The sequence below is a fragment of the Pygocentrus nattereri genome, chromosome 7, assembly GCF_015220715.1.
Source record: "Pygocentrus nattereri isolate fPygNat1 chromosome 7, fPygNat1.pri, whole genome shotgun sequence".
Lineage (NCBI taxonomy): Eukaryota > Metazoa > Chordata > Actinopteri > Characiformes > Serrasalmidae > Pygocentrus > Pygocentrus nattereri.
The window spans coordinates 2,187,362-2,204,798 of record NC_051217.1 but is presented as its reverse complement, the minus strand read 5'-3'; the positions used below and the strand labels follow the sequence as shown (position 1 = coordinate 2,204,798).

The 17,437-nt window shown below is 41.3% G+C and overlaps 3 protein-coding genes across 5 annotated transcripts in view; 2 read left to right on the top strand and 1 right to left on the bottom strand.

The window, feature by feature from the left end:
- The window catches only part of smad3b (SMAD family member 3b), a 28,356-nt gene extending 20,883 nt beyond the window's left edge, over positions 1-7,473 (top strand). For both annotated transcript variants that reach the window (XM_017691792.2, XM_017691783.2), the window contains 4 exons: positions 452-664; positions 812-949; positions 2,228-2,372; positions 4,360-7,473. In XM_017691792.2, coding sequence (XP_017547281.1) covers positions 452-664; positions 812-949; positions 2,228-2,372; positions 4,360-4,483 — 620 coding nt within the window. In that variant the 3' untranslated portion in view covers positions 4,484-7,473. The remainder of the gene's footprint in view (positions 1-451; positions 665-811; positions 950-2,227; positions 2,373-4,359) is intronic.
- Positions 7,474-7,615: 142 nt separating this feature from the next.
- On the bottom strand, positions 7,616-11,898 carry aagab (alpha and gamma adaptin binding protein). The gene is made up of 10 exons (XM_017691805.2): positions 11,664-11,898; positions 10,109-10,296; positions 9,917-10,013; positions 9,490-9,579; positions 9,297-9,380; positions 9,099-9,178; positions 8,794-8,890; positions 8,499-8,603; positions 8,332-8,381; positions 7,616-8,240 (listed from the first exon to the last, which is right to left on the bottom strand). The coding sequence occupies exons 1-10, from the start codon at positions 11,755-11,757 to the stop codon at positions 8,163-8,165; spliced, it is 963 nt and encodes a 320-aa protein (XP_017547294.1). The 5' UTR covers positions 11,758-11,898; the 3' UTR covers positions 7,616-8,162.
- Positions 11,899-12,847: 949 nt separating this feature from the next.
- The window catches only part of iqch (IQ motif containing H), an 81,722-nt gene continuing 77,132 nt past the window's right edge, over positions 12,848-17,437 (top strand). For both annotated transcript variants that reach the window (XM_017691764.2, XM_017691756.2), the window contains exons 1-4: positions 12,848-13,007; positions 13,188-13,310; positions 16,346-16,443; positions 17,351-17,426. In XM_017691764.2, coding sequence (XP_017547253.2) covers positions 12,957-13,007; positions 13,188-13,310; positions 16,346-16,443; positions 17,351-17,426 — 348 coding nt within the window. In that variant the 5' untranslated portion in view covers positions 12,848-12,956. The remainder of the gene's footprint in view (positions 13,008-13,187; positions 13,311-16,345; positions 16,444-17,350; positions 17,427-17,437) is intronic.

Sequence of the window (17,437 nt, the reverse complement as noted above, 5' to 3'; positions counted from 1 at the left end):
CAGATTGCAGTTATTTATGCTGCCTGCCATTCATTTTCACAGTTGTTGGCTTTTTTTATGTTTAAATAATTTCAACAACCATAATTTGAATTGGGTTTGTTTCTATCTGTTGGGTTGAGGTAAATTCACAAGAATAAAAGAAAGCAGTAAACGCATTTATGCAGACAACAAGAAGTCTTACGAAAACAAGAAAAGGTTCTGTCTGGTGCTAGAACACCTTCAGAGGGCAGCAGTGAGTAATAAAAAAAGTAGACATTGTTGATCACCCTATCCAATCCAATGTGATGCACACCATATATATATAAAATTGTACCATGTATGTCCAAAATAGTAACTTTATAGGACAAAGAAACCTTAATTTTAATGTAATAATGTAAATCAATGGAACCAGACATCTTTCCAAGTCATTTTGGACCCCATCTCTTCTTACTATCTGTTGTTTGTGTTTCAGACCTGCAGCCGGTAACATACTGTGAGTCAGCATTCTGGTGCTCCATCTCATATTATGAGCTAAACCAACGTGTAGGAGAAACCTTCCATGCCTCACAGCCCTCCCTAACTGTAGACGGCTTCACGGACCCCTCCAATGCGGAGCGCTTTTGCCTGGGCCTGCTATCCAACGTCAACCGCAATGCAGCTGTGGAGCTCACTCGCAGACACATCGGTACCACTTTCCACATACACCTCTATTTTGCCTTTGGCTGAACTTACAGAGCTTAGCAATCATCACAGATCTGATCTGGTAATAGTTTTACAGTGAAATGTGTGCTCGAGGAGAAATTTAGACTCTCTCGCTTTCTCTTTTCCTGAGGTCGGGGAGTGCGGCTGTACTACATAGGTGGAGAGGTGTTTGCAGAGTGTCTGAGTGACAGTGCCATCTTTGTCCAGAGTCCAAACTGTAACCAGCGTTATGGCTGGCACCCTGCCACTGTGTGTAAGATTCCCCCAGGTAAGCTGCACACATCATATTTACAGTCTGGCCTGTATGTAAATTGACATACAGAATTTAAGAAGCTATAACTTAACCATTTAAGGCTGAATGTTCTGCTGCCAGTGGTGGTTTAAAGTTATTTAAGTTTGAACACATTGGAGATCAATTAACTTCAACTTCCTTGCTAAACTAGAGAAGCTAGTGTGCCTTTATTTTGTATTGTATATCCATGATGAAATCCCAGGCCTGATCTGTGCTACATCTCTGGCATTATTTGTATTGCCTGCCCATTGGTTCAGTGTCTTCAGATTGATTTGCAGAGGCCTTTTTTTTTATTTTATTATTATTTTTTTGTCATCACCTGGCAGCAAATCAGGGGATTAAATCCGCCATTCAGCAGATCCTGTTAAAAAGTAGGGATTTAGATTTAGATCAGTCAGATGTGTTAAAAACTGCACACACTTTGAGGGCAGTAATGGAAAGGCTGCAGGCAGTTAAGAACGGTCAGGAGTGTGATGTGGCCATGTACAGGTAGATCGCAATACATAACACCTTTAACTAAAAATGTGACTTTTCGAGGTTTAGAGTTTGGTTTCCTTTTCGGTTATTTGATTCAAACTGTTACCTATGTTTATTTTTTCAGTGCAAACATGATTATTTCTGGTTTGGGTTTTTTGGGCTTTGCTTTCTTTTTTCACCTGTTGAGTTAAATTTTTATTTAAAAGTTAATTTAATTAATTAAAATTTAAAGCTAAACTATCAGCTCATATTTTCAATTTGGTCAAAAATAAATAGAATCCAGGAGTTTGAGTTAAACACTGTAGTTTTACTGCTGTACAGAATGATTTGTTAGTTGTCAACTGCATGTTGTTAAATATGAATTGTCAACTTTCTAAATCTTACAAAAAAGCAAAAACTGTTAAATAATATATTATGGGTGGGGGACTTGCTATAATTTTTAGTTTTTTTTTTGGCTTATTTTTCATCAGTTCTCTTCATAAAATGACTAAATGTAAAATTGGCAGTTCAAAATGTGTTGAACAGGTAGTGACCATCTTCCCAAGATGGATTTGTACACTGAAACTGATCAATGTGCGATTTTATTGGTTCCGTTATTATTGGTCAGCCAGTTGAAGTCCGGCCTTAGTTGCATCAGCTGTTATTGAGAGTATGTGGTCATATGTAAACATCCTGTGAGTCATTCATGCATGCAGCTCTCATGCTTTTCTCAGTGTGTGCCACGAGATTACTCAAATTTTGGTTGTCCCTTCACGCCCACCCTCACCCTCCCTGTAGGCTGTAATCTGAAGATCTTCAATAACCAGGAGTTCGCTGCTCTGCTGGCCCAGTCGGTGAATCAGGGATTTGAGGCTGTGTACCAACTGACTCGTATGTGCACCATTCGCATGAGCTTCGTCAAAGGCTGGGGAGCAGAGTACAGGTGAATATACACACACTGAGCCAATAAACTGTCAAAGCCAAATGTATGGCTGCTGATTGGTTGACTTTGTGTCTGAGAGGTAGGTGAGCTAGCTTGTTTGGAACTAAGGGCCAGTGGGGAACTTAATGGGGAGAATCTCTTGTGCAATCCCTCTAGCTCCCTTGTCACATGTCATGGCCGAGGCCAGCATGAGGGGAGTGTGTGAAGAGTGACTCATGGTGTGCGAGTTGGGGCTGAAAGAACTGGGCATTCAGCATTGGGAGCCATGTTCACAGCTCCAATCCATTATCTCTCCCACCCACCTTTAAAACACACACACACACCCTCTTAATCTCTCACTCTTTTACTGCCTTACCTTCAACTTTAACACACGTACACCAGAGGTGTAGCTAGCCTCTGAAGCCACCCCCCCACCCCCCACCCCCCGATTTGATTTTTATTTTTTTAAACAATTGCTTCATTTTTATATTTTCCCATATGAAATACGAGAGTCTGCCAAAAACCTCTGACCATCACAACATGGGTGGATGCTGTCACCATGGAAAAGTTCATATGGCCTGTAAAAAGAAGCAACGGTGATTTTTTTTTTTTTTTGAGTGTAATTATCAAAAATGTTTTTGCTTTGGTTATTATTTATTTAATAGTTTAGAAAATTAACCAGTGACACAGATATAATGTTATTGGTGGATGTTATTCTCAATATAGCGATGTCTCTGGATCTTCCTGCGGTTGGTGTAGCATAACGGGCGGTACCACTGCCCTCCACTCAGCAGAATAGGGTTGAACGCCAGGTTACACTAATAAGAGTCCTTGGGTAAGATTCTTAGCTCTACAATGTGTGCAGTCTGTAGCTTGATTAAACCGTAAATCACTCTGGATAAGAGCATCCGCCACATGCGTAAATGTAATGTAGCCAAGCTCCCAATCAGCAGGCTAAACCACTGATACACAACCAAGTCTAATTCGCTTTGTAAGTGTGGTTACTTATGACTGACCAAATATTCATCCTGATGTGATGGTCACCGAATATGTGAATTCCTGCTGAGTCATTTGTTCTCACACATTTAAGATCCTACACATGCAGAAGTAGTGCACTGTGTTTGTGTGATGACTTCAGCAAGCCTAAATTGCACATACTTGGTTTACTGAGCCTGTCCTGTGGTCAGATAAGAGGAGGAATGGTTTCCGCTTGTGGTCTCCTCTTCCTCAGAGAGAGAAACTCAAAGGGTTTTAAATCTGGCAGAAACACAGGAGAGTTTTAAACACCTCTGTTCTGTGATTATGGTCTGTTCCTGACCACACATCATCTTGGAGGAAGAAGGAAGGATCGTGATCAACTGAGGGAGAGCTAAGGCCAGGTAGCTGGGTCCAGGTGTAGTGACCTGACATAACTGTAATAGGAGCTATATGAGGAGTCTAGTTTGCCGGGGCTACACTTTAACTGCGGTAAAGGGACACGGGATAGGGGAGTTTAAAGTAGAGAGAGGGAAAGAGGCAGCAGGAGAGCATTGTGTAACTGGGGAGGAATGCAGTACATGGGCAGGAGTGTGTGGGAGGGAGACATGCCTGTGTAGGAGGTGTTCACACACAGGGATGGAGGGAGAGAGGCTTGTTGCAATGCAAGATGCAGAACAGATGTAGAGAAAAGTCATGCAGTGTAAATATATATATATGTTGATCATATAAGGTCCTTATTTTTACTTAAAAATCTATATAAAGGACCTTTTTTGTCTCCTTATTGTTAGTCAAAGCCTTCAATATCGGTGTGTTCCTTAGCTGCATTATATCAATAATGTCCTTAATATATATATTTTTTTTTATATATCTTCTCTAAATTTGTTGTACAATAATGTGTTGTCGAGTGGTGATCGCTGTACTCTTGGCAACTCTTCTGGCCAGTATGGCCACTACTGACAAGTCTGGAGCTGCATGAAAGGACTTGTACTGCTAAAAGCGCTTTACTGACCTAGATTCCCCTCTTCTTCAGGCGCCAGACAGTGACCAGCACCCCCTGCTGGATAGAGCTGCACCTGAACGGCCCCTTGCAGTGGCTGGACAAGGTGCTCACCCAAATGGGCTCACCCAGCATTCGCTGTTCCAGTGTTTCATAGGAGACACCCATACCTCACCATACCCAGGAAAAACACCCAACTGACGACACCCAGGACCATCCTCCCTCCTGCACGCTAGCAGAGGAAACACAGAAAAGGGAGGATGGACCAAGGTCTTCTGAAGTTTCCCCAGGAGAGAGTCACTCCACTATTTGCCAGTCCCATCATTTCCACTCATAAAGTTTTGAGCACTTTCTACTGCTGATACCTGTATAGCATGGCTCATACAGCTATGCACCACATAGATACCTAGATTCATTCTGATCATAAAAAAGATATATAAGTTTAAAGCCTAGCTTAAAACATGAGGAATCAAACCTTAAGAAGTTTAAAGATTTTTCATATTCAGTGAAAGAGAACATGAACTCGATATTATTTTCTTGTTAATAAGCTAGATAAAGCTTATAGAACTGAAATACTGTGATTGTCAGTATTCAGACACCACTGAGTGAGAAATGTTTGTGTGATTATTTTTTTTTGTTTTTTTTTTGGGTGGGGAAAATTATATGAATAACTCAGGCCCAACAGTTTGCCCTGTGTTTGTCTTTAGCAGTCACATAAACCCTTAACTGCAGAGGGTTAGTACTGCTTTCCTACAGCCTTCAGTGAAGATGTTGCGTATGATCCTATAACCCTAGCTCTTGGCTATCCTAAAGTGATGAGTAAGCTAGGTACGTCTTGTTGTCTGTTATGTGTTGAAGCTTGATTGCTGTGTTGGGCCTGGAGGTATTGCACAGTTAATCTTCATGCACTGAGCAGCACAGTTTATAGAACGATTGTGTGGTTGATCTGGCTTATATTCTCTTCTTGGTAGGATCTGAGGATGTTAAAACTGTTTAACGGTACTTGGGCTAGTATAGCAGTACTATGACCACGAGAAGCACTTGTCCTTACTACTCTATCACAGAGTAAACGAATATGTTTTGTTAATGTTGGATTTGGATTTTTGTCAGTGACAAAAGCTGAGCAGTGCCATTTTTCTTGAGAACTTTAGCTTGTAAAAGTAATTTTGCTTGGCAGAAGAGTCACAGTAATTTTTCTAATTCTTATTTTTGCATAATGACCGGACAAAAGAGTGCAGTAGTATATTTTTGATGTCTCATACTGAGGATTGTACATATGTTAAGAGTGTTTATAAGCAGCTTCTACGGGGAGGGCAGATTTTCCCAATGAGCAGATGAGTTGCCGACCTGGGCCTGGCATAAATATTACGGAGTTAACGATGGCTATAGTATTAAATCGTGATCATTTTTGTTGTTGCTGTGTGATTGAATAGCTTTTGCGCTTTCATCATAATTGTAATTGTCTTACTTCTGTGCTGGTTGCACCCACCCGTGGTTTGTTCACTCCCATTCATGCACTTCTTTTCTATTGCTTTTTATGTTTATGCCTAGCCCTTAACAAAATGTCTCGACAACTTAAAGATGGAATGCAGAAACGTATGCATACAGCAGCTAAAGCTAGCCAAGATTTTAAAATTAGGGGTTCAGCATGTTCTTTTTGCGGCCGATCTCAGTTTTAGAGAGAGGAGAAAATTATCCCATATTTCTGATCCTCGGGATTTAGAACACGTGGACCCAGCCTGTCTATGGGTGACCAGACCAGGGGCCATATTTCTGATAGTACAAGAGTCTGAGAGAGTATAGATTCAAAATCACTCCCTACCTTTTTCCTGTGTTTTGATACGAGAGGAAAACAGATTCTAGCTTTCTCATTCTGAGACGTGCGATACTTGTGAGCCCTTTGTCATAAAAAAAAAAACGGCACTAGTTCAAGAAACGGGTGGAAGAAAAAAGCAACGCGCAGAAGATTGGACTAGTCATGTGCTTGCCACACAAGATGTGTGAAGGCAACCATTTCCACATTCTTTGGTTTCGTAAAAGCTTCAAAATAAATTAACTCGCCATACGTTATTATTTTCTATTTTAATGGCACGTTAAAGGGATATTTCAAACTCAGGATCATGAGCCCACTCAAAAGCAAAGCCAAGCTTCATGCAAGATGGCACACATTTCATACATCTATTAGGTCAATTCTATTTTACAAAGTTGTTTTTGTGTAGAGAAAAAAATGGATGTTGAAAGAGGTTTTTAATTAAACGAATACAGGGGTGAGGCAAGTACTGCTGGCAGCTCTTGAGGTGAGCTCATATTTTTCTATAGAGGTTGATTTCTCAAGAGGATGCTCTCGTGTTCATGGCTGGATGTGTTTTTGAGCCAAGCCTGTCAGTTAAGATGGGCACTTTTTATCCAATGGTCTGAACATTGACTTCCTTGACTGGATGATGATGATGATTTATTATTATTATTTGTTTTTATAGAAGTAAAATAGTGGATTAATTGCATGGTCTTGCAATTCCTGAATTTTTGTAAATGAGATCAGCAGTTCATTGCAACACAATTGTATGTTTTGTTTTTTGAATGAACACACTGTAAAACTGCGGCCACCACCTGTTGATAGCTCAGGCAAACACGAGATCATGTTCTCAAGGCTCTTGTAGCTTGCCTGTGAAAATCTGCTTTTCATGTAGTCAACTTACAATGTGTGTTTATGGGTAACGTTGATCTTTGTGGTTGTTGTCTTGTCCCCATTTAAACCACCTTACGCTGTCCACTGCTGTGGACCCTGCTGGCTCTCCCTCTGTAACTCAGCAGTGTCTGAGCATGTCATGGACTTATAGTCTTCATTTAGGGTCATCATTCTTGTTAATTCTGTTCAAATCAAAATACTGCTTAATAGTATCCTGTTTTTTTTTTTTTTCAGAATTCCAATTTGGTGAAGCAAATATGAATTGATTTGTCTTACGGGTTCCAGTACTTAATTTCTGTGCGCTTTCTTCATTTGTTGCTTAGATTTTGTTTGCTCTAAATGTGGTTTCTCTCTGCAGCTTTACCTACATAGGTTTTCCTTGCATTAACTGTAAGCTGTTCTCTTGTATTGCCTCGTTTTGTTATCCAAGAATTTTTAATAATAAAAGTGTTTATTTTAAACTGGATTTCTTGGCTAATCTTTTATAGCTTTGGCCACACCCATATGCAAAAATCCCCCACAAAATTGTACAATAATTACTTTTTATATAATGCTGCTTTGTGCACCAGGGGGGGAGAAAAAACCCTAAATGAATGGAGAGTGTTTCACTTTCAAGAATGTTCATGATTTAATGTGATGATTAATAAAATAAACACTTTGACAATTTACTAAAATGATCAGGGTTACCACATTTTATCCATAACTACAACCTTTTTCATTCTGGCCAAAATGACTGACAACCCAAAAAAAAATATAAACCATGGGATGCCATCAGTCCTCGTAACACTATACTCAGACTAATCATGCATGTCCCATGCCTGAATCTGCAGATGTAGTGAGGAGGTGGTGGTACATGATGTCTTGCCCCCACTGCACCCTCTCCTATCCATCTTATAGGGTTTAAAAGCCAACCCATAATGGCTCTTCACTAGGCTACTGAGGTGTTGGGGTTTGAGAGGATAATAACAGGAGTATCTTGATAAACCTCTCCGCCTCTGCCCCCTCCCCCACCCCTTGTCCTCACGTTTTTGATCCCAGAGAGTGAGGCGTGACGCTTGGTAGGTCAGCCTGACCTCAACGCTGTTTCGGGAGTGTAGAGGGAAAAGACTGGGTGCTGGGGATCAAAGCCTGGGAAGGAAGCAATCTAGCTTTAGCTCTCCTCCCCAGAAGATAAACCATCAATCTCGTCCTGGTCCCCACCAATTGCCATCCAAAAAGCTTTGGCCACCTGATCGATGAGAGTTAACATAGCTCGATCAGCAACTACAATTACTTCGTGTTGTATCATAGTTGTAGATGATGCAAATTGATGCCCTTACCTTCTCTGCATGCAGCTTCCTTTGCTCATGTGGTAGTGAGGAAGCTTTATCTATAGCAAGCAGACAGCCACAGGTGAAGAGGACTGAAATCATGCTCAAGGCTAAAAGTCACAACAGTTACACCCTCAAAGTTTAAGAGGAAGCATTTCACAAACGTGTTGCCTCACCTTTCATCTCTTTCAGTTTGGTAAAGAGCCTCTCAAAGTTCTCCACATCTGCATCTCCAGCTGTGAGGTTTGCCAGCTCCTGAATGTCCATGTCAGTCATGGGGTCTATATGACACGTTGAAATTATTACCACTCATGATAGCATTAGTCATGGGGTCTATATGACACGTTGAAATTATTACCACTCATGATAGCATTAGTCATGGGGTCTATATGACACGTTGAAATTATTACCACTCATGATAGCATTATCACACTGCATACAGCATGAGCACAGTTACACTTATGCACTCACCCACTAATGAGTCCACTGCTTCTGTACTCTGGTGACAGCTTTCAGTCTTCTGCCCTTCTGTTTTCTCATCTACAGTGTTCGACTGGGACTGGAAGGGCTAAAATAAAAGAAAGCTCAGTCATGTATACAATTCTTTTTGAAAGTCTTTTAATCCCTTCATTATTGCCAAAAGACTAATTAATAAATGTACGATTTTTTTTTTAATCCTTAATTATTTACCAGCTTTAACTAAATTCAATTTGTCACCCAATCATTCAGACTCATATCGAAGAACAGGAGGCTTATTCATTTTCTTTCGGGCTGACCTGTGACTCCGGCATGGGCCGTGGATTGTTGTGGCGAGATGCCACCAAACTGCTCATCAGACCGAATCCCTGATTGTGTTCTGGTGAAGAAAGAAGGGTGTTCAAATGCGAATATTTTACATATTTAGAATGACCATACTAATGTCACAACAGATGTGATAACTGCAGTTTTATACATTTGGAACAGCCAAACCTCACCGTCCTTCATCTCCACACTAGACCACACATTGGCATTGAGAGCCTGAACAATCCTCTTCACTCCTGTAGACTCTGGAAAGTCATCTGTTGCATAACAAACATAAGATACGTAACACATAAGACTGTAGAATGGCTCCATATATAAATGCAGTTCACCAGAACGAGCTGTAAATGAGTATCTCGTCTCACTCACCATCCTCATCAGGCAGTTCCTGAGGGTTGAGCTCCACCAGTTCAAACGCATGAGCCAGGCACCACTGCTGAGCTTCATGCCTGCTCACACCTGCAACATCAGGCAAAGGAACCCAACTTCACAGTTAACAGCATGACTACGTTACACATCAATACTGTAGGTCCATTAACTTAAAACAAAGTACAGAACTTTAATTTTTTTTCCCCCCATGAAACCCATTTATAACTAATGCTCTAGAGCACTTGGTGTCTGCACTGCTTTAATATATCTGATTCACCTACTGAATGCTTTGATAATTGACTTACGGGTTTTATAAGACTTGGCACTACTTGTGCAGCATTACAAACGTTATTACTCTGATCCCCCTGTCTCTATCAACAGAGCAGGTTATATATAAAAAGCTGCTTAATGGCAAGACAGCACTCACCATTTTCACACACACGGTCACACACTAGAATAAGCACCTCTGGAGCTAGATCATCCACCACTGACAACCATGGAGTGACACCATTAAGGCCATCTTTCTGTAAAACACAGAAATCCAAGGTCAAAAGTACTAATTCAAAGTAATACAACGCAATGCAACAGAATTAAATACAATTCACAGCTGCATACTCACAGTTTTACTATCAAAGTAGACGATGAAAGCCTGCATAGACTGGGCAACCTCTGAGTTCATGTTAAATGTACTTGGCACAACACAAAGGCCGACATCGGCAGTATAGTATTTGTTGTTGATTGTCCATGGATACCAGATCACATCCTCCCTTTTTGCGGGTTCTGGTAACGACGATGTACAGAGTATCTCTATAAAGAATCAGTAAAAGGCTCACATTAATGTAAATCAATCAATGTGACAAACAATATATTACCTTCCAGTGACATACCATACACCAGTGGTCCTGATCCTGGAGATGTACCTTCCTGCAAAGTCTAGTTGGAACTGCAGTTTGCCAACCTGCTCCACCTATTTAAATTCTTCATAAGACCTTGAGTGGCTGGATAAGATGCCTTAGTGTGACTGAGGGGCAGAACAGCTTGTTAGATGCAGGATAGTTGGTTAGTGTAGTGGGTAACACCTCTGCCTTCTACACTGTAGACTGGGGTTCAAGCGCCCTACACTATACCAATAAGAGTCCTTGGGCAAGACTCCTAACATCACCTTGGCCTACCTGTGTAAAAATGATCAAACACTGTAAGTCGCTCTGGATGTGAGCGTCAGCCAAATGCCATAAATGTAAATACAAATGTAAACTGCACAGGAAAGTACATCTCCAGGAGGAAGGCTGGCGACCACTGCTGTACACATTGGTGCAGGTTCTATATAGAACCATATGCTAGAAAATCTCCATGTCCATCAATCTGAAGAACCATTTCACAACGTACAAAATCATTTAAGCGTGACATGGCTCTACACAGAACTCATGGTTCTAAATAAAACCATTCCTTTTACTAAAAAGCCCTTGAAGAACCACCTCTTTTTGAGAGTGAAGTGCAAGACTGCAAGCCTGTGTATTCGAAGTTCAGCACTGCCTCCTGCTGGGCAACGAGCTGTACTTCATATTTTACAGGCTGGCTCAAACTCGGTAACAGCCTCACTGGACGGTAAAATAAGGGAAAATGTATTGACTATGTATTAAAATGGTAACTTCACTGATTCTATTTAAGCTCTGATCAGTCCGATTCCTTGCGAAAATAACAATTAGGCCCACGCAATGTATGAGTAGCTATTTACGCACTGTAAACAAGTAAATAAAAATGATTTAAACCTTAGACATCGGGGTGTATGAACACCAAGCAGCTTGAAACGGACAAGCCAACGTTTCACGCTGACATTAGATGCTTATATGCAAAAAAATAAGGTCGTAAGTTAACTATACAGACAATCTGACGGCGCCGAGCTGCTGGACATTAGCGAACTACAGACCTTGTTAGCGCGGCTAGCACATCTTTCGACCTGGCCTCGACCGTCAGCCACGAGCCGAAACAACCGCATTCACTTATCGATTATGAGGAGAAATTATCGCCCCATATTTTGCCGACTTGCTGTAGCTGACTATTTCCCGTTATGATACGCGAAACTAGATAACCGAGCTTCGCTAGCTTTAGCTTTAGCAGTAGCTCACTTCGGCTAGCTTGCTAACTGTTAGCCAGATTTCACCCGCTTTACTTACGTCTGACCAGCTCGTCTCCTCTGAATCCCGAGTCACAGCTCGTTATTACAACGCAAGGTAGGGCAGTCTTCTCATCCTCTCCATCAGTCGACATGTCTGAAGCTCAAACAACACAATATTCCCCGCAGGTAACCGGCTAATCTCACTGCTTCTCCAGCCCTGCCGGTGGACCCTCTCCACCCTGCCCTCCACACCGCAGCGGGGCGGGCTGACGCGCTCACTCCGGCCGTGCCCTGTTTCCCTCCGTGAGAAACTGCGTAGTCACAAAAATTAAATGTTTGTTTTTGTTTGTGAATATTGTTTAATATTCATCAATAACTATCAGTTTATTTTGCATCTGTTATTTCACACTTATACTTGTCCAGCCAGGCCCACGACAATAACATGGCATGTTCTTAAATGCCGTGATGTAGCAACATCTTTTGACTTTAATCAATATAGACGTTTACACCGCGGTCAGGCCATCTGCGCTTAGTAAAGGCTCGGTCGCGATGACCACACTAAAGGGTCAAGCGCGCGTCTAAACCGCGTTTTACGGTAACAGCTCGCGCTTTCAGTACAGGTGTTTAAAACCTTGTCTTACAGCCTAATAAAGACAACTAAACCAAGTCGAATACACACGTGTCCCAGAAATAAGACACACGTGGAGCAGAGAAATGAGCATATGAGCTGTTATTAGACAGTCTGTACAGCGTATTCGGCTCTGTACAGACCACAATTTGGAGTCTCATAAAACAGGAAAATCAGAGTGTTATTATATCAGACCACCATAGTCCCAAAGACCACTGTTTAATGTACTCATGGTATGAGTACCAGGTACTTTAACTGTAGGGATTTGGAGTAATGGGGTGGCAAACTTGTGAAAAGTGTCTATTATGATTTGCATCTGTTATTTCACACTTATCCTTGTCCAGCCAGGCCCACGACAATAATATGGCACATTCTTAAACACAGCCAGCAGAAGCCGCCCATGCCGTGATGTAGCAACACCTGTTGACATTAATCAACATAGATGTTTACTTGGTTACAGAGAATAAACATGACGCAGCACAATGAACAGCAAACAAAAGCACCGTCGTTTCTATCCGCTGCTTTCCTCCTGATCTGTCTTCTCGCGGAGTCCAGCGCCGCGAGCTTTGCGTTGCTATAGCGACAGTCAAGCGACCGCTGTTGCTATGGAGAGCTGTGACGCATGAACTGTTACAGCGAGCTGCTTAACTAGCAAGCTGGCTAACTAATAAATGTGATTAAACGTTTAAAATGAAGCCGACAAGTAAATAAAGGGTTTAGAGAATGTCTGACATTCCTCACAAAAGAGACGAGCTTGGACGTATTCTGGTGCAGGTAGCTTTTAGAACCGTCTCCACTTTAGTTTTTACACAGATTTCTGAAGTTACTAAGCTAACAGTTAGCGTTAGCTCACGTAGCTAACTAACTGGCGAGACGTTGCTCGGTACGTCCGCTAAGTTTTGTCCGTTACATTAACATTTACTGACTCCACCGCTTTCCTGTGTTTTCCGTCAGGTGCGGAATGACCTGACTGAGCTGAGGAAGAGGCTGGGGCGGACAGCTGTGCGCGAGCAGGGCCAGACTTTGGACATTGACGCGCTGGACGCGGCTATCAGCAGGACAGAGGATGGCATAAAGGTCCTTTACTCTCTTAGTCCAGTGACACATTTGGAGTTCAATTTACAACCCCAATTCCAATGAAAACATAAATAAAAACAGAATACGATGATTTGCAAATCCTTTTCAACCCATATTCCATTGAATACACTACAAAGACAAGATATTTAATGTTCAAACGGATAAACTTTATTGTTTTTTGCAAATATTTACGCATTTTGAATTTGATGCCTGCAACACGTTCCAAAGAAGTTGGGACAGGGGCAACAAAAGACTGGGAAAGTTGAGGAATGCTCAAAAAACACCTGTTTGGAACATTCCACAGGTGAACAGGTTAATTGGAAACAGGTGAGTGTCATGATTGGGTATAAAGGGAGCATCCCTGAAAGGCTCAGTCGTTCACACGCAAGGACGGGGCGAGGTTCACCACTTTGTGAACAAGTGCGTGAGCAAATATTCCAACAATGTTTCTCAACGTGCAATTGCAAGGAATTTAGGGATTTCATCATCTACAGTCCATAATATCATCAAAAGATTCAGAGAATCTGGAGAAATCTCTGCAGGTAAGCGGCGAGGCAGAAAACCAACGCTGAATGCTCGTGACCTTCGACCCCTCAGCATTAAAAACCAACATCATTCTGTAACGGATATTCCCACATGGGCTCAGGAACACTTCGGAAAACCACTGTCAGTGAACTCAGTTCGTCGCTCCATCTATAAGTAAAGGTTAAAGCTCTGCCATGCAAAGCGAAGCCAGATATCAACACCACCCAGAAACGCCGCCGGCTTCTCTGGGCCGAGCTCATCTGAGATGGACTGACGCAGAGTGGAAAAGTGTCCTGTGGTCTGACGCGTCCACATTTCACACTGTTTCTGGAAATCACGGACGTCGTGTCCTCCGGGCCAAAGAAGAAAAGGACTGTCTGGATTGTTATCAGTGCAAAGTTCAAAAGCCAGCATCTCTGATGGTGTGGGGGGGTGTTAGTGCCCATGGCAGGGGTAACCTGCACATCTGTGAAGGCACCATTAATGCTGAAAGGTACATACAGGTTTTGGAGCAACATCTGCTGCCATCCAAGCAGCGTCTTTTTCAGGGACGTCCTGCTTATTTCAGCGAGACGATGCCGAGCCACATTCTGCAGGTGTTACAACAGCGTGGCTTCGTAGTAAAAGAGTGCGGGTACTAGACTGACCTGCCTGCAGTCCAGACCGGTGTCCCATTGCAAATGTGTGGCGCATTATGAAGCGCAAAATATGGCAACGGAGACCCCCGGACTGCTGAGCAACTGAAGCTGTACATCAAGCAGGAATGGGAAAGAATTCCACCTACAAAGCTTCAACAATCAGTGTCCTCAGTTCCCAAACGCTTATTGAGTGTTGTTAAAAGGAAAGGTGATGTCACACAGTGGTAAACACGCCCCTGTCCCAACTTCTTTGGAACATGTTGCAGGCATCAAATTCAAAATGAGTGAATATTTGCAAAAAACAATAAAGTTTATCCTTTTGAACATTAAATATCTCATCTTTGTAGTGTATTCAATTGAATATAGGTTGAAAAGGATTTGCAAATCATCGTATAGAGTTTTTATTTATGTTTTACAGAACGTCCCAACTTCATTGGAATTGGGGTTGTAGTAAAAAATACATTTTCAATTGATTCCATATTGCATCAACCCAAAATTAATGCAGACAGGAAAAAACAAATATTAAAACCACATTCCTGGAATGCGTTGCCTGGGAAATTTTTGGATCTAGTAATCAAATTTTTTTGTCCCTGGAAAATAGTAATCTATCCTTTTATACTAACATGTACAAGGTAATGACTTTAAAATTGATTTGAGAGTGGGGGTTGTAGGAAGCAATGCATTTGTTTTTTGAAGTTAGACTTCTTCTAATAAGGGTCACTTAATCTTAATCTTAATCTTAATCATGAATGTCCACAGACACAGGACAAAAGGCCTTGTTTAGTTAATCGCCTCAAAAATATTATTTACTTTGATTTTCATCATAAAGACGCAAAGTTGTTCATCCTAAAGGCACATAGTTGTTACACTGTAACGTAAAGCTAAAAATGGTATTACTTTAATAATCATTTACATTTACCCATTAAATACTAAATATGAAGAATATATTAATGCTGTTGTTTTGTTAGAATAGTTATTAGTGCTGTAATAACAATAATAGTAATAATAGTAATAAACACTTAATGAAATAACAAAATATCAGTGCGTAATTATAATCACAATAACTAAATGAACAAATTTTGTTTCTATTTTATTGTCATTTGTCTTTTATCATAGCTTAATAACATGAAGAGGAAGCTGTAATTTGACAGAAATCTCAGTTTCATTTTGAAATATACTATTTTATCACTGGGCTTTTATGAATTAATATGTTTAGGAAAAAATGCAAAGACTAGAAATGACATAGAATTGGTACATTGTGTAAAATGTAGAGTTGTTGGAACGTTCACAAGGAGGGCACCTTGCCGCTGGTAGTGGGCATCTTTTTTGGGTACTATAAAAAGTGACTGCTCTTCCAGTTTATTTACAGTAACTGGTTTATGCATCATGATCCTGTACATACTGAGCTCATGCACAGAGACGTTTAAACCGTACAGTAAATACAAAAAACATTGTTCTTAGGTGGGGCATTTCCCCTGATTTCCCCCATTTTCCCAGACCATGCTTTGTTTTTGTGATCAGCTAGATGTAACCCTTATAACAGAGGTCAGGATGATACCATAGCCTAGGAGTATCACTTCATTTCCTGTGTTGTGAGATTTGTGATTACCCATGTAATAAATATATATTAATTACACTTAGACAAAACACTGTAAAGCTGAAATGAGGTTAGTTGTTTGCATGTAATAAGACAAGCTTATGATGATTTGCTCAAACAGCTGCATATCTAAATGAGCTGAAAAAATGTGATTCATGAAGCTTGACCCATCTATTTAACAGACAAATCAGCCTAGAAACAAAGTGCAAAACATTACTTAACACTAAAACTTACTTTTAGTGGTTTTGAACGATGAACTTTTGTCATTTATACAGACACGTGCTGAGGAATATCTAAAGACTGTTAATAAACAAGTACTGACCCTTCCCATTATTGAAGATCTTGAGAAGAAGACTAAGAAGATTGCCAAATGGTATACTTTTACGTCATAGTTTGATGGTACATACACCGATCAAGCATTTCTACACTCATTGTCAATTTTATCAGCTCCACTTACTGTATAGCTGCACTCTGTAGTTCTACAGTTACAGACTGTAGTCCATCTGTTTCTCTGCGTGCTTTGTTACCCTGTTCTTCAGTGGTCAGGACCTCCATGGATCCTCACAGAGCAGGTACTATTTGGGTGGTGGATCGTTCACAGCACTGAAATAACTCTGACACGATGGTGGTGTGTTAGTGTGTGTTGTGTTGGTAGAAGTGGACATAGCAGACACAGTAGTGCTGTTGGAGTTTTTAAACACTGTGTCCACTCACTGTCCGCTCTAGTCACCCCTACCTTGTCAGTCCACCTTGTAGATGTAAAGTCAGAGACGACAGCTCATCTGCTGCTGCACAGTTTGTGTTGGTCATCTTCTAGTCCTTCATCAGGGGTCACAGGACACTGTTGGCTGGATATTTTTGGTTGGTGGACTATTCTCAGTCCAGCAGTGACACTGAGGTGTTTAAAAACCCCAGCAGCACTGCTGTGTCTGATCCACTCGTACCAGCGCAACACACACTACCACCACCACGTCAGAGTTACTGCAGTGCTGAGAATAATCCACCTCCCAAATAGTACCTGCTCTGTGAGGGTCCATGGGGGTCCTGACCACTGAAGAACAGGGTAACAGAGTATCAGAGAAACAGATGGACTACAGTCTGTAACTGTAGAACTACAGAGTGCAGCTATACAGTAAGTGGAGCTGATAAAGTGGACAATGAGCGTAGAAACAAGGAGGTGGTCATAATGTTGTGCCTGATTGGTGTATTTCTGCAGTATCACAGTTATTGTCTAGAGCACAAGTAAATGTATTTGGTAAACTAGTCTTTCAATGTAACAGGCGACCACCCCTCGAGACCATTCCAGACATGCGTCCTCAGAAGTACCTGACTGCTGGAGCATCTCCTGGAGAGAAGGTGGCTGTCTT

What these genes read in the sequence shown, in the direction of transcription:
- aagab (XM_017691805.2), bottom strand. Translation starts at nt 11,757, where the DNA reads ATGTCGACTGATGGAGAGGATGAGAAGACTGCCCTACCTTGCGTTGTA. An exon ending in AGGAGACGAGCTGGTCAGAC is followed by an intron (nt 10,297 to 11,663) that starts GTAAGTAAAGCG and finishes GATTCTTTATAG; the next exon opens with AGATACTCTGTACATCGTCG. An exon ending in GGAAGCTGCATGCAGAGAAG is followed by an intron (nt 8,241 to 8,331) that starts GTAAGGGCATCA and finishes CTCATCGATCAG; the next exon opens with GTGGCCAAAGCTTTTTGGAT.